Source organism: Podarcis tiliguerta (assembly GCF_965153285.1).
Source record: "Podarcis tiliguerta genome assembly, chromosome: 4".
NCBI lineage: Eukaryota > Metazoa > Chordata > Lepidosauria > Squamata > Lacertidae > Podarcis > Podarcis tiliguerta.
Window position 1 is genome coordinate 74485618 of NC_139537.1, and position 15326 is coordinate 74500943.

Below are 15326 nucleotides of genomic sequence, written 5' to 3' on the forward strand. Positions count from 1 at the left end.
ACGACCTTACAAAAAGAATCCAGTATGCAGCCAGGAGCACGGGGTAAACAGTGCCAGGAGTGCCACGCAGCGACGCCTGCCCCACACGTAGTCCCCCAAGGCCAGCAAGGGAGAAAGCGAGGGAGTGGCATATTTAGGTATTGTCTTTTCCCTCCAATACTTTTAAATGTGCGGCTTATATTCAGGTGCGGCTTATATTTGGGCCAATGTGGTACATCGCCCAGGACCAATTTGAGGACCATTGTGCTCTGGCCCTCAAACTGAGGGAGGAATGAGCTGTGAGGTGCCGGAGCTGATGCAGCATGTTCTTCAAAGGCTCCAAAGTGAAAAGGTTTGGGAAAGGTTGGATTGCTATGTAGATAGCAGAATCTGAATCTTCACTTAACTTTTTAAATGCATGAATCTTTATCCTAATTCGTAACCTGAAAACTGCAGTTTAGCAAAATGAAACTGGTTGGGTTTTTTTTGTTTTCCAGTTCTACAAATGCTTTCTGATGCTTTTCCACTGCCAACCTGCTTCAGCGGCTGACGGAGAAACCACCTGCCAGTCAAAGGTCACAGTCATCCAACTGAACCAGAAAGCAGGTGGTGGAACCACTAGGCCAGCACTTCCCCAAATGGACGAGAAAATAGACCGCCTTCTGAGCCCAGAGTCAAGCCCAGAGCCTGTTTCAGACAGCCCACCACAGATGTCCAAGGAAAATTCATTCTTGTGAATGAGTACAAGCTGCTGCCTGATCCATCTATATCATATATGTTACAGTTTTATTGCCAGCTTGCTTTGTTTTCCCCTAAGGAATCTGCTGGGCGTTAAGCAGGAACAAAACGTGTTGCTATTAACTGTTTCTAACTCTGAATCAAGTAGGAATTATGTGATTATAGCACACACACACAAAAAAGACTGGTGCTCTAGATATGCAAGGGAATAATGTATTGGGATAGCTGCTTGAAGTTATTGGTAGATGCCTCAATGCCCATTCTTTTGAGGTTAGCTGCCTCCGCCTCAGCTTCACAAAAATCTCATTCTAGATCTTTGTAACCTGATAAGCACTGACCGCTAGAATAGTTTTCAAATGTGTACTAAGTCACAGTATTAACTGGTTTTTTAAAGAGTAGTAAATATGCACTAGCTCACACAACTGCTGGTTCATATCGAGGCTGGTAATAAACTTTAAATATTCCGATTCACTTTCACAACACAAAATGTAGATCTCCCTTCTCAAGCAAGCACAGTGATTTAGTATCAGTCGGATTTGGAGGGGGCAGGTTATAAGGAGCATCATTATTGATATTAAATGATGACGGGACAGCAACTTCATTTTAGCCAATATATGCGCACCAAGAGATAGCTCAGTCGGTTGAGCATGAGACTCTTAATCACAGGGTTGTGGGTTCAAGCCCCATGTTGTGCAAGAAATTCCTGCATGGGGTCGGACTAGACAACCCCCACAGTCCCAATCTACATGTGAAGAGGCCACATGTAACCTACATATTTATGGTTTTAACTTTTAAAAAACATATTGGCGCCAGGTTAGAAATCTACAGCTGTTAACAGGAAACTTCATTTTAATTACTCTTCGAGTTATCCCTACCCAGTATGTGCTTGCTACTGCTTGTGTAAAGCACACTCCCATGCCTAAGATGTCAGCACGGACAACATTATCCTCAACCCTTGCTCACCATTAGGTACCACTTTGCCACTTTCCCCTGCCTAATAGTATTTCCCTGCCCTATGTATTTCCTAAAGGTGAAATAATGAAGGCACAAATGCAGACAATTCCAACAAGAAAGAAAAGTGGGAGGCATCTAAAGAAACCAGTGTGGCTGCCAAGGAGTGTGGTGGAGTCTCCTTCTTTGGAGGTCTTTAAGCAGAGGCTTGACAACCGTATGTCAGGAGTGCTCTGATGGTGTTTCCTGCTTGGCAGGGGGTTGGACTCGATGGCCCTTGTGGTCTCTTCCAACTCTATGATTCTATGATACATAAGCTTACAGATGAGGTGAGATTTAAGGAGGGCATGTATTAAGAAATGAAAGAAAGGGAAATCACGAAGGAAGAATATACACATGTAGCCAACAGTTGCAGGGGGAATGTCCCAGGTGGGGCAAAGCTCAGAAAGAAGCTCAGGCTTGGGGGAAAAGGTTAAAAATAATTATAAAGATTTCTTTGGCTGTGTTCGAAGCAAGAGGAACAGGCAAGTAGTAGGTTCTCTGCAGTTCCCAACCTGGCAATAGCAGAACGAATGATGCAAGAAGGAAGCTGCAGCCCAAAATAGGAAAAGAAGTTGTAAGGGAACACCTAGTTACTTTAAATGAATTCGAATCTCCAGGGCCCAATGAGCTACACCCAAGGAGCTTGTGAATGTAATCTCAGAGCCTTCGTCTATAATCTTTGAGAATTCTTTGAGAACAGGCGAGGTCCCTGCAGACTGGAGGCGGACAAATGTAGCCCCCATCTTCAAAAAGGGCAAAAGAAGAAGATTCAAGGAACTACTGCGTGGTCAGTTAACTGTAGAGTTGGAAATGACCACAAAGCCAATCTAGTCCAACCCCCTGCGATGAAGAAATCTTTTGCCCAATGTGGGGGGTGAACCTGTAACCCTGAGATTTAAGTGTTTCATGGTCTACTGAACTATCCCAGCAGTTTAGCCTGGAAAAGAGGAGACCGAGAGGAGATTATGATAACCATCTTCAAGTATCTTTGGGCTGTCACATGGAAGCCAGAGAAAGCTTGTTTTCTCATGCTTGGGAAGAGAAGGACCCAAAGTTCAAGTTGCAAGAAAGGAGATTCTGAATAAACACCAGGAAAAACTTTCTAACAGCAAGAGCTGTTCAACAGTGGAACGGACTCCCTTGAAAGCTGGTAGACTCTCCTTCCATTGTAGACTCTCATACATAGCAATGACAATCCATGCACTATTACACAGAATTATCTTCTACATCAATGTAGGATTTGTCAGCCAAAAACAGTACAATGTTCAGCTACCTGTGTCGCAAGCTCTTATCGCACAGCTATGTATTTAGGAATTTTATACAATGGTTTGAAATTAGCTCAATAGCAGAAGATCAAACTCTTGGGATTTTGGGGTTTGTGTTGAAGTTCTTTTATCAGAATTAAATAAATGTTTAAGTTCATTGTATGAATAGTAAATATAAATGGATATTAAGGATTCTAAAAAAAGGGAAGAAATTTAATTTGTCCTCGGCAATTTTAATCACTCAAGAGCTTTTCAACTTCCAGCATGTATCTTTGTGCAATGCAATTACACTATGTAATTAGCAAGATAATTAAAAAGTCATTTCCAGAAGATTGGAAGTACACAAGAATGTAATTTCGTTTACCTTATTGTACCAACTGTTTAGTATGAAAGAAATAATATATTTTGAAAACTGATTGGGATTCAGCTCAGCTTCTAGTTTAGCAAAAACTCGATTTTGAGAACATTTTGAATGCTGCATATTCCAGAAACTAAGCACTAACAATTCCTGCAACTTTCATTCAAAACTATGTAGTAGCCATAAAACTTCAAGATACATATGTACAAATGATCACACCAATATTTGCAAAACCGTAAGTGTTCTGATTCCCACATGGCAAACTGACCAGAGAAGTTCCACAACGTGGAATCCTTTCAAATTCTCTTCATTGGAGGAAAACTAATCTTTATGCACACCCATTGACATGAATCATAGCTGCTTTTTCCATTGAAATTAAAAAAAAACCTGTAGACCTACATCTGTAAACGTTGGCAATATAATCACAAAAATTACCAATGGTTTCAAAGTATCTACTGGTTCTCAGTCCAAGACTGGCATGTTTTATTTATAAGTTAAAAAAAGAAGTAAAAATAAGACCACACTAATTTGCCATTTTGCAGCAGATCTTTTGTGCAAAAATGATGTTCTAAACATGCTATCGCAGACTTGTAGAGTCAAAATGGACCCTGAGGATAGTCTAGTTCAGTCCCCTGCAATGGAGGAATTCCAACTAAATCATCCATGACAGATGGCCATCCAACCTCTGCTTTAAAACTTCCAAGGAAGAAGAGTGCGCTACGTCTTGTAGTCTGTTCCACTGTTGAACAGCTCCTACTGTTGGCAAGGTTTAGTTGGAACTTTGTGACTTGGATCCATTGGTTCCAGTAGTTTACACCTGGGTTTCCCCCCCTTTTGTTTTGAAGATGGGGGACAACATTTGCCTGCTTCCAGTCTTCAGGGGCCTCACCTGTTCTCCAAGAATTCTCAGAGATTATAGAAAGAGGCTCTGAGATTACATTAGCAAGCGCCTTTAGTACCCTTGGGTGCAGCTCATCAGGCCCTGAAGATCTGAATTCATTTAAAGTGGCTAGGTGCTCCCTTACCACCTATTTTGCTATGTTAGGCTGCAGATCCCGCCTTGCATTGTTCTGTTATCGCCAGGTTGGGCACTGCTTTCCTTTTGGGTGAAGACAGAGGCAAAGTAGGTGTTGAGCAATTCTGCCTTCTCCCTGTCACCCAATAGCATTTCTCTGCCTTCTCCATACTGCCCCCTTCTCTGAGCCAGGGGTTCTTCATGCACACAGTGAAACATCCTTGGAGCACATCGCTCATTCCCTAATTCCTAGAAGAGAAAGTAGCCCTGAAAGTTTTCAGATCTTGATATTTTCTAAGCTTACTTGAGGAGAGCGTTTTTGTGGGTATGTGTGTGTGCGCGCACACACACTAATAAAAGTTTGTTAGCATCATCTGTATCTTGGTTCCCACCACTGATTCAAACACTATTCCATCTAAGTCCATTACGTGCACAAACGTTTATATTATGCCACCTGGCTACAGCTCTGTTTTAAGCATGGCTTGTGATTCTCAAGCCTACACCTGCTTCTGGTGCTTAAATCTATTTTCATATCTATGTGGGGTTTTCTCTCTGTGTGCTTGTGTGTGTACACACAGCAGTCTTACATAGCTATTTCATAATAGTATTGCTTGTTCCATCATGTCAGTTCTTGCACAAACGGGGAGCAGATATAGTGCTACCAAGAAGCTCTGTTGTATTTTTGTTATGTTGTGTTACCTCTGGAACCCTTTAACAGGAATTCAATAAAATATTTTGTGGTTAGCTCACACATATTTTGCTTTCCTAAAGCCAAATTGCTTCCCAATCCTTCTTAAGTCATAACACTTCTAGCAGGTGTTGGGGCAAGCATTATCTTAATTTCTGAGCACTGAGATTGGGTCTGATAAGCTACTAGCAGGCCATAAATCAAGCAGAGATGTTAATATGTCAGGCTTGGCGGAAATGCCTGCCTGGCAGATGTTTGTGCAGATGTGAGAAGGATCCTGAGTGGCCTTTGGAGAAATGTCATTGCAGTACAGATGCAGATTCTCCTATTTTCAAACTGAGTTCATCTTTACTTTAAAATGCGTGCTGCAGTGATAACTTACGGCAAAGCTAGAAAACTGAAAGAGTTGAAAGCATTGAAACATTCATTAGTTAGAGGCCTACCAACAGATGGATTGACTAGCACACAATCTAGTGGCATGAAAGCCAGTTCACACATGTATGTTCACCGCTTATTGATCGTAATATCAGGTCAATGTGAGTGTATTTGTGTGATAATGAATTGCACATATAAAGTAGCTTTCTTTACCAATTAGCCATCACAGAGAGAACATCTCTCTCTCTCTTGTATCGGCTGCCAAAACCAATACTTCTAAAAGTCATGAGAGATCAAAAGGTGAACATGCAAACAGAATTTAGTCCTAAATTCCAAACAGGCAGAGGAAAAAGCAGCTGCCCAAGATTATTTTGAGTTTGCACTTCCATTAGCAACCATTTAACATAAGGCTCAAACGCAGATGGGATGGGAAGGATGGGAAAACATCGACCTATTTCAAACACATTTCACACACACAAAAAACCACTTTGTTTTTGTAAACTACCTTAAAAGCTTTATGCTACAGGGTAGCATACAAATGCCAGAAATAAAAATACAAAAAGATGTACACTTGAGCAAATCTGGACCTATGACCATGGGAGTAAAATGGAGAAGGGACCATGTTGCTGCAAAATGAGTCGTCCTCATCAGTGCTTAAAAAAAATTAGATGGGGAAGCAGAAGCGTTTTGAAGTGTTCCACACAGTAAGACTTTGTGAATGAGCTCCATGGCTTTATGAGAGCGCCTCTGTGCGGTATGTAACTTGGGCATCTGGTGATACATTAGTCCTCCTCTGGCTCTACACACTTCACACACTCTGGGCGTGTGGACAAACAAGTAAAGAGTGCACAGAGGCATATCGTTCCTCATTCCTACTTGTCACCTCCTAGCCATCTGAAAAGCTTCTCCTCAAAACCTATCCCTGTTTTATAATAAGAGGTGTGGCCAGTTCCCACAATCCCAATGTTTCCGGAATTGGTAGCTATGACCTGCTTTCACTTTTCAAGTCCAGGATGAGGGTATTTAGCATTTCTGGTCCTGACTAGAGATAAGCACAGTGTCCACTAAGCATCACATGCCTTGCAATTCAAACTGAGTTTTGCTATTTAGACCACGGATGTGAATGAGCCTGAGCTATCCAGTGAATTAGGACATGGGCTGAACTTTTATTTTTATTTCATCCACAAGAAATAATGATCCCTCCCACCTTTTAACAAAAAGGAAGTTTCAAGCTCATTTGAAAATAGGTCAGTTTTAACATCCTTCCGTGTCTGTGTGTGTGTGTATTATTGAAAATAAAGGTCTGTCGCATTATGACAAGTCCTCATTTATTTCATTCATTTATGCCGAAATTTGCCACCAAGAATATTTGTTCATAAATGTAAGGTTTCAGTATTGAAAATAACCCTGCAGGATCTTCTCTAATTTACATCCCTTGGCATTCACAGCATCAGTTATTCCAGTCCGCCAGCATTAGCTTGAATCAGCAATCTTCTGTGAGATTTGGTGATGTATAGTCACACTGAAAAATTCATCCCTGAAACATTTATGCTGACTGATAGCATCAGATGCTGATGTATGACTCTGCCCTCGACACTCATCTCTCAAATAAACAGTTATACAATTTCCACTTCCAAGCACGTTACATGGTTATCTGGTTATTGATATGGTGTATGTTTCATATTCAGTGGTGACACAAGCATCAAATGTTTGCTTTCAGTTTTTACCTTTCTTTTTCGTTAGGTCTGACTCCTGCGTCTATCTCCCTTTTATACTCAACTCTCCATCCAGCTACGGATCTGCATCAGGGGCAGATATAACTGTTGTATACTCGCTTCTCCTATCCAATACAGCTGCCCCAGTTAAGATATTCCAAATATTACCACTCAACTGTGTTGGATGGGGCATTGGGGGAACAGCTAAGTTTAGTTCCTCTGAGCTGAACAGCGTTATCTGATTGGAGCTACTCGTGCATTGCTCTACCATGTAGATTTGGATCAGGGCCAGAGAGTTGTAAAAAGAATCTGCAGTTCAGAGCCAAGAGCTAGGAAAAGCAGGTGTGTAAAAGCCATTATGTGTTCTTATCATAGGTTTGCTTTTTGTTCCTCTGAATATGGCTTGTATATTCAAAGTGTCCTGTTGGGCTTTCGTTGCATCTATCACTGTGGTGTCCCTGATGTCAGATGAGGTCACAATTTCACCTTGCTGTGCCAACACATTCCAGCCATACCCCCAATAACGCACAACTGAACCCAAGTAAGTCCTAGTCATACCTGTGCGATTTAGGATAATGCATAGTTCTCTCTAATCAGTGTTTCACATTCCGAACACACAAGACATTTTCAAGGCACCGGTACAGCACAGGTCATAAAATGAAGAATGTTTTGTAACTCCAGCTCCACAAAGAACCACCTGCTGGACTATTGGTTATAGTAGTAGACTTTGACCTGATTAATGCCTTCTGTGTTTACTGCTTATATAAATTTTGGAGTATACTTTAGTAATAAATGGTTTTAGACAAAACTTTGTTTCTCCCAAGTCCTGCAGATACACAATCCTGGAAAGTTCATAAGACATGTGTATTTAATAGTATAGGTAAAGGTAAAGGGACCCCTGACCATTAGGTCCAGTCATGGCTGACTCTGGGGTTGCGACGCTCATCTCGCTTTATTGGCCGAGGGAGCTGGCGTACAGCTTCAGGGTCATGTGGCCAGCATGACTAAGCCGCTTCTGGCAAACCAGAGCAGTGCACAGAAACGCCGTTTACCTTCCCGCCTGAGTGGTACCTATTTATCTACTTGCACTTTGATGTGCTTTCGAACTGCTAGGTTGGCAGGAGCAGGGACCGAGCAACGGGAGCTCACCCCATCACAGGGATTCGAACCGCTGACCTTCTGATCAGCAAGTCCTAGGCTCTGCGGTTTAACCCACCGCGCCACCCGTGTCCCTTATTTAATAGTATATATGGTACTTATTTGTTAAACGGCATGCCTTCGTCCATCCATCTCCAAATTAAATTTCATTACCACCACAGTCAAGCGTCACATGCTAAACTTCAGCATATACTCTACATACGCAGCTAATGAAGAAATCTACCGATAAACACACCTACCAATGAAACCTGAAGAAGGAGGGTTGGGTTGTATCTTTTCCTTGGTGTTCTCCTGAATGATATCCCAGAGCTGCCATATAAATTTGGGGTGGAGAATGTAAAATGGCTGTTTAGGATTCCTCCTGCGATGCAGTGCATAGGGAGTAAACAAGTTGTAGTCTGGCTGCTTAAACCACTGGTGGGAGAAAACAAAAAACAAACAAAAAAACCAGACATTTTCTAGGGAGTGCTAAACACATACCAACCTGCATCTAAAACATCACATTTGCCAGCTCCCTGTGGATATAAAAACACACCTTCAAGGCATAGAAGGAAGTGGATATGGATTTCTGCAACTCTTACTAGCATGTGTTAGGGTGCAGACAGTTTAGATAGAGCAGCAGAACTGATACAGTTTTCAATGCCTGCCAATCAATCCCAACAAATATCAATTGACTTTTAGATGACAAAAAACTGGGCTTTGCCACTAAGGTAGGTACAGCCAACCTGCATTCCTCCGGATGTTGCTGAACTCCAACTCCCATCAGCCCTTGTTAGCATATCCAGGAGCCGGAGATGATGGGAGTTGCAGTTCAAGAACACCCACAAGCCCCCAAGTTACCAACCTCTTCTCTGGGAAGAATTAAGAGCTCAGCTGACAAAACTCCAAATCTTATGTGAAGCTTTCCCATGGTAAACAAGCTGGGAGAACCATCAGGCAGCTCTCAGAATGAGAACGTTCTGCTATATGGTGAAACCTAGCCAATGTGTCCCTGCTATGCGATGGCAGGTAAAAGGGAACTCTCTAGGGTGGGTTTAAACCAGTTGTGGGCAGGACTGTACCATGCTTAGTCCATGCTCTGGGTACAGGTCTTTCTGCTGGATGTCACAAGAGCTATGCTGGGCACATTGGATTGTGCAAATTAATTGAAACAAAGCATGTTTTCTATCTTACTCGTAATCCTGTTCTCAAAACAAACACAAAAAGTCAGTTGATCATTATGGTGTCAGAAGCCTGCAGCCGATAGAAAGAATGATGCGCTTGCCACAATATATTGAGGTTCTATGAAAGAGAGTTATTCCAGAGCTGGAAAAGAGGTATCCTGATGGTACTGGGATATTGCAGGAAGACCTAGCCCCCGTCACACATTGAAAATGGTGAAGAAATTCATGCCAGAGTGGGAAATATAGGTACTTGATTGGCCTGGGAATTCCCCAGATGTAAATCCCATTGAGAATTTGTGGGCCATATGCAAACGTCGCCTCCGTGCTGTAGACTGTACGACTATGGAGAAGTTCATTCAGGCACTGATTCAAGTGTGGTAAAGGGATCCGAAAATCCACAGTGACTGTTCAAAACTTGTAGACTCCATGCCAAACAGTGTTCAAATGCTGCTTAAAAATAACAGAGGTCATATCAGTTACTATGTAAGTTTTGTACATGTAGATGTGAGCTGTGTACAATAAACTACATTGTTTGTTTCAATTAATTTGCACAAGGGTGTAGTAGGCTTGCAGGCAGTGGGATGATATGTACAGGAATTGTGCTGCAGCATTTTACTCCCAGCTAGGACAAGGACTCCCCCTTTTGCTTTCCATAAATCTATGTGCAGGCCCCACACCCCACCTGCGCAAGAAGGAGAAAAAAAAAAGCCCAATTGCAACACAGTTACTCCAGATTTCTTTGCATGTTTACAACTCCCGCAAGTTGTTTGCATTATTTAAACTCCTGCAAACTTAAATTTTCATAAGCTATGCCGGTGGCAGCACTTGAGCTACAGAAATGAATTTTGGCAGGGAGAAGAGAAGGAAAATAATCACAGGTGGACAGGCACTTAGATCAGGATGACTGAGTTAACAAGCACCAGGTGATGTGGGGACACGGAGGTGGGAGGACTTGAAGGTGCTACAAGGAAGGAAGGTCGTGCAAGGCCAGAGTAACAGGAAAAACGTGCAGACACTGGTCACGTAGCTCAAGTGGTGGATCATATGTTTTGCATGCCAAAGGCCACCAACGTCTCCAGGTGGCCAAGGAATATCTCCTGCCTGAAACCATGGACAGATGCTGTCTGTCAGTTCAGGCAATGCTGAGCTAGAGACCAATGATCTGACTCAGAATAATAATAATAATAATAATAATAATAATAATAATAATAATAATAATAATAATAATAATTTTATTCATTCTATCCCGCCCATCTGGCTGGGTTACCCTAGCCACCCTGGGCAGTTATAAGGCAGTTTCCTGTGTTCTGTGCAATAAGACGGTTCCCTCTAGTGTCAAGAGATGAAATATTCATAATAAAGCTGCCAATTTTTTAATTCCACAATAAATTTTTTAAACACACACTCTCTCTGTGTGGGTGTGGGTGTTACTCTCTGTTCCCCTGTAAACTGCAGAAATTATAGCAATACATTCTGCTGCTCCCATGTATAATATCAACCGGCATATTATATCTAAAAAGCTGTGGAGAAGAATAAAAAAGGGCAGCAGGAGAGTTAGATGGAAATGGTGAGAGAGGGATTGACAGGCCTGTTGTGAAGAGACAGTTAAGGGAGCTGATTAAAAAGGAGCAGGAATTATCTGCTAGTCAAGATTGCAGGTGGAAAAAGAAGGCAGGTAGGTTGAGCCTGTTTATTAGGTTATTTCCCATTCTTTATTGCTTGTTCCATAGTTAAGCTCCTAAAACGACAACACAAGCTCGTTCAAATAATGTGCTCTGATTAGGGTGGATTTCATGGTAATGTATCTCTCATCTAGACATGGGGTAGGAATTTGGTTTGCTTCAGTTCGGAAGCAAAACCATTTCTAGATTTATTGTGCTGGCCCAAGTCAGTGAGAGCAGCGCTAAACAGTAGCACAGCAGCCGCTCCTCTGTAGTACTTCCTAGTTTTAGGCTTCCTGCGATGGGAAATCTGTGACCTGGAAACACTCTCACAGTTTGAAAAAGGGCATTGTTGAACCTAGTTGCTTTTAAACGAGGAGGTTGCAGCGGGTGCTGAACTCATCCTGGCTGCTGACTTACCACAGTCAGATCTGCAGAATAGGGTGCAGGATCCCAAGCGACTAGAGTAACATCTTTATATAAGGGGTTGTCAGTGAACTGGTGCTTAGGATTCGTAAGAATCTGCAAAACACAAAACACACACAAACACAAGTATTTAAAACATTCCCAAATGATTATGAAACATCCTCATAAGATCAAGCAATGGCATTACGTCTCAACATACTACCCCCCTTAAAAAAACCCTCAGCCTTTGTTTTTTTTTGGGGGGGTGGGGTGGGGGTATAACTTGGGGAAAGTTCTGAGGACTGGACAGAGGAGCCTAGAGGGCCACAATCAGCCCTGGGTCTAAAATTCTCCATTCCTGCAGTGTAGGGTTGCCATATTTTGAAGAGCAAAAAAAAGAGGATGTGACGATGATACTCATTTTAAATACCCCTACGATATGTAGGCTATCGAAGCTGAGATATATTGCTGAGAGGGCCAGGAGAAGAGGAAAGCAATTTCAGTCCAGGTGGTTTTTGTTAAATTTGACCAAATGTCTCTGGCTATACTTTCGTGATGACATAGAGTGGTAGGCACGGAACATGTGTTCTGCTGTGCCCATCATGCACCCACCCCACGTAAAAGAATTATTGGACTGACGGACTGTGAGACACAGGTTGTTATTATCCTCAATTCAAAGATAAGGAAACGGAAAATCAAAATACAGTACTTGTCCTTACAAATAAACCTTCATTTTGAAAAGTAAACATACAATGTGTCCACCACAAGAGGGCACTGCATATCTATCAATAATACACACACACACACACACACACACAGTGCTACCTCAGTTTTCAAGCATCTCGGAAGCTGAACATTTCGGTTTTTGAATGCCGAAAAACCGGAAGTAATTGCCTCGGAAGTCGAACGGCGTCCGCTGAGGTTTTTTTCAATTTTCTCCATTGACTTTGCAGTAAGCCCTTTGCGCCTCGCTTGTCGAACGTTTCGGAAGTCGAATGGTCTTCCGGAACAGATTATGTTCGACAACCAAGGTATGACTGTATATACATGGACAGGGTGTGTGTGTGTGTGTTTCCTTCAGTATAGTCATGCAACTTTGTCAAACACTGCATCTATATTGTTTCCACCTCCCACGCCTTGCTTATTTGTTGTTTTGCGCTATCAACCACCTCAGTTGAATATGTTATCACCATAACTGTGCAACATTACTGCAGTTCTTCTGTAGATTGTAGACTGTTTCAGCTTATATTAATGTTGCATTTTTAGGTAGCTGTGACCTGCCCTGGGAAGGGCGAGTAAGAAGTCTAATAAATAAATATTGTTTCGTATAAAACCACAAATCCAAACACACCAGCAACCACCTGAATAAAAAGCTTGTGGGCCACTGGTACCCCATGGACCACAGTTTGGGAACCCCCTGGAGGCAGGGGAGAGGGACAGAAGATATAGGAGCTACAGCACCTAATCCACCACCTGTCTCCTCCCTTTGGTATGTAATCTTTAGGAAGCACTACTGGACACGTTAACAGTTCCCAGCAATGATGAAAGCTGGGGCCTGTTATTTAAAATCAAAGCAGAATTCCCCAGGATTTCTGGTTCAGTTCTAGGAGGAGTTGCGACATACGGAAAACAACACAAGTATGCAGATGTTCAAGTGCCTTACTTGGGAATTAATGATGCGCATGGTTGTTTTATTTCCGACATCTTTTTCATATCCGTTTGTTGGAGCAGAGTTGAATCGCAAGACGGCATCATGGGAGTCTATAAAGTCAGAGGAAAGGACATTCAGGTGAGTAACCGACAAGAGTCATCGTGTAGTAAAATCATCTGCATGTTTACATGGAAGTAAGCATCGACCCCTTCCTGCTGGGCTCCCAAGAACCACTGTAGTCAGCACACAGGAAGGGAGCAAGTGAGGGAATAAAATGAGTAGCATCAGTGACAAGAAACCCAGGCTCTTCGCAAGCAAGCTGTGAGCAACTTCTGCTGAGAACTGATTTCCTGTGTGGTATCTTGGCACTTGGACAAGGAATGAATGTGTGAAGAACACAGTAGATGAAGGAGTCAAAATATGCCTTGGGGGGGGGTTGAGAGAGCGGTTTGCTGTTATTTACACTGGGATGAAATCCCCTCTCCCCTAAACCACTTTCCATAAAATATTCTCATGAAAACTGAGGGGTAGGGGCAAGTTTCTGCCGCTTTTGTGGTGGTGATTTTTTTAAAAGAATGGATTTGAAAATTTAAGTGCAGTGCTGGCCACATTAAGCAGGTTGGCACAGCACAAGAAGCCTACAGCAAGGATTATTTTTTCTGGAGAATCCTGAGCCTGTACAGAAGGCAGAGGATTTCCATCTTTAGACTCAGTTCCAAACTGATGCCGAGGTCTGGTTCCCTCTCTGATAATTACAAGGAAAAATGTTTGGCAGATGGAAAATGAAGCTCTTTTACGCCCCCAATTGCTCTTACAGGGTTCATTTATGCCTGCAGTAGTTGTAGGAGCAGTCCAGTTTTTACTGGGGTTCTGTTTTACCCTAGATTTGCTGTTTTCCAAATGTTCATTCCAATCTTGCTGGACTCCGGTGGGTTGTTTCATCTCCCCACATTTTTTGTGTGTTTTGCTTGACCCTGTTGGAAAGATCCTTAGACACACCACCCTGGATTGGGAGCTATGGGGAAACGCTGTGGTGTTCTGGAATCAAATTAGATGGGAGTTAAAATAAGGAAGGGGTCTAGAAATCAGTATGTTTGAAATCGCTTTATTACTAATTGCTTAATTAGTACTTGCTTTGTCAATCACTCCACATTCTTTTTTCTTATTTGAATTGCCTGGTACTTTCTTCTATTTTGAATTGCTGTGTTTTGCAAATTGCTCTGAGCTTCCCATTCATTATATATCAATAAAGTGTTTAATTTCTTTCATTCACAGTCTGAGTCTGTGGTCCTTCTCACTGGCTATGCTTCTCCCTTGCCCACCTACTGAGTTGTAGAAGTGCAAGCTGGAACCCTAGATGAAGAGCAGCTTCTTGCTGCATTCAATGGGGCCAATTTCTTAAAAGCTTTTTTTTTTTAACCTGCCCCTCCAATGAATAGGATATTCCGTTAAAGGAATCTGGGGGTCTGGATCTCGTCTGAGGCCCGAGAGGGACTAGGGCCATGCCAAGACCCCTGGGAACCCCGGGGTGAGCACCAGTCAATATACACTGACAGAGATCCCCCCTGTTGGTTGTTTACCCTTCCAGGCTTCCTGCAGGGTAGGGCAGGAGCCAGATATAGTTTGATACCAATGCCTAAGCAAATACCAGTCACATTTGTATATTTTAATAAACTTGTGGCCAGAATTTGCTCATTAACATTTAAACTAAATTCTGTCTCCACTGTGTCTTTCAGGATGGGTTTTGGGGCTCAAAGCACAAGTGCAATCTCTGAGTGGAATTCTATATATAACTTACACAAGAGTTAAGTCCCACTGAAACAAAATGGACCTACTTCTGACTAGACATGCAAAGTCTTGCACTCTAAATAATAGTATCTGAAGATTAGCGGTGAATGCAAACAGAATATTGCTCTGCTACAACAAAAACGCTTGACTGCAGGCCATTTTAGACAAGCTCACCTGCCCTACACCTGATGTCAGGTGTGGACCAGGTAAAAGAGGTTTGGCCAGACACCGACCATCAGTTTATGGTTGGGTCTTCAAAAGTCCTGTGCATAGTGATTCACAAGACCCAACCATCAGCTGATTGCTGTCATTTTGCAGGCTGTGACTTTGTCTGCTGTTTGATTTCAAACCTCGTGGGCAAAAACATGTCATCT

General features: G+C 42.4%; 2 protein-coding genes across 18 annotated transcripts in view; one reads left to right on the forward strand and one right to left on the reverse strand.

The window, feature by feature from the left end:
* The window catches only part of LOC310676266 (parapinopsin-like), a 52697-nt gene extending 47598 nt beyond the window's left edge, over window positions 1-5099 (forward strand). Inside the window, exons 5-6 of the mRNA XM_083438018.1 lie at window positions 477-1836; window positions 1986-5099. Of these exons, the coding sequence (XP_083294144.1) occupies window positions 477-716 (240 nt within the window). The 3' untranslated portion in view covers window positions 717-1836; window positions 1986-5099. The remainder of the gene's footprint in view (window positions 1-476; window positions 1837-1985) is intronic.
* Window positions 1-15326, reverse strand: part of ST6GAL2 (ST6 beta-galactoside alpha-2,6-sialyltransferase 2) — an 86710-nt gene that overhangs the window by 19467 nt on the left and 51917 nt on the right. For all 17 annotated transcript variants that reach the window (XM_083437834.1, XM_083437845.1, XM_083437848.1 and 14 more), the window contains 3 exons: window positions 13177-13274; window positions 11529-11630; window positions 8524-8698 (listed from right to left, as the gene is read on the reverse strand). In XM_083437834.1, the coding sequence (XP_083293960.1) occupies window positions 8524-8698; window positions 11529-11630; window positions 13177-13274 (375 nt within the window). The remainder of the gene's footprint in view (window positions 1-8523; window positions 8699-11528; window positions 11631-13176; window positions 13275-15326) is intronic.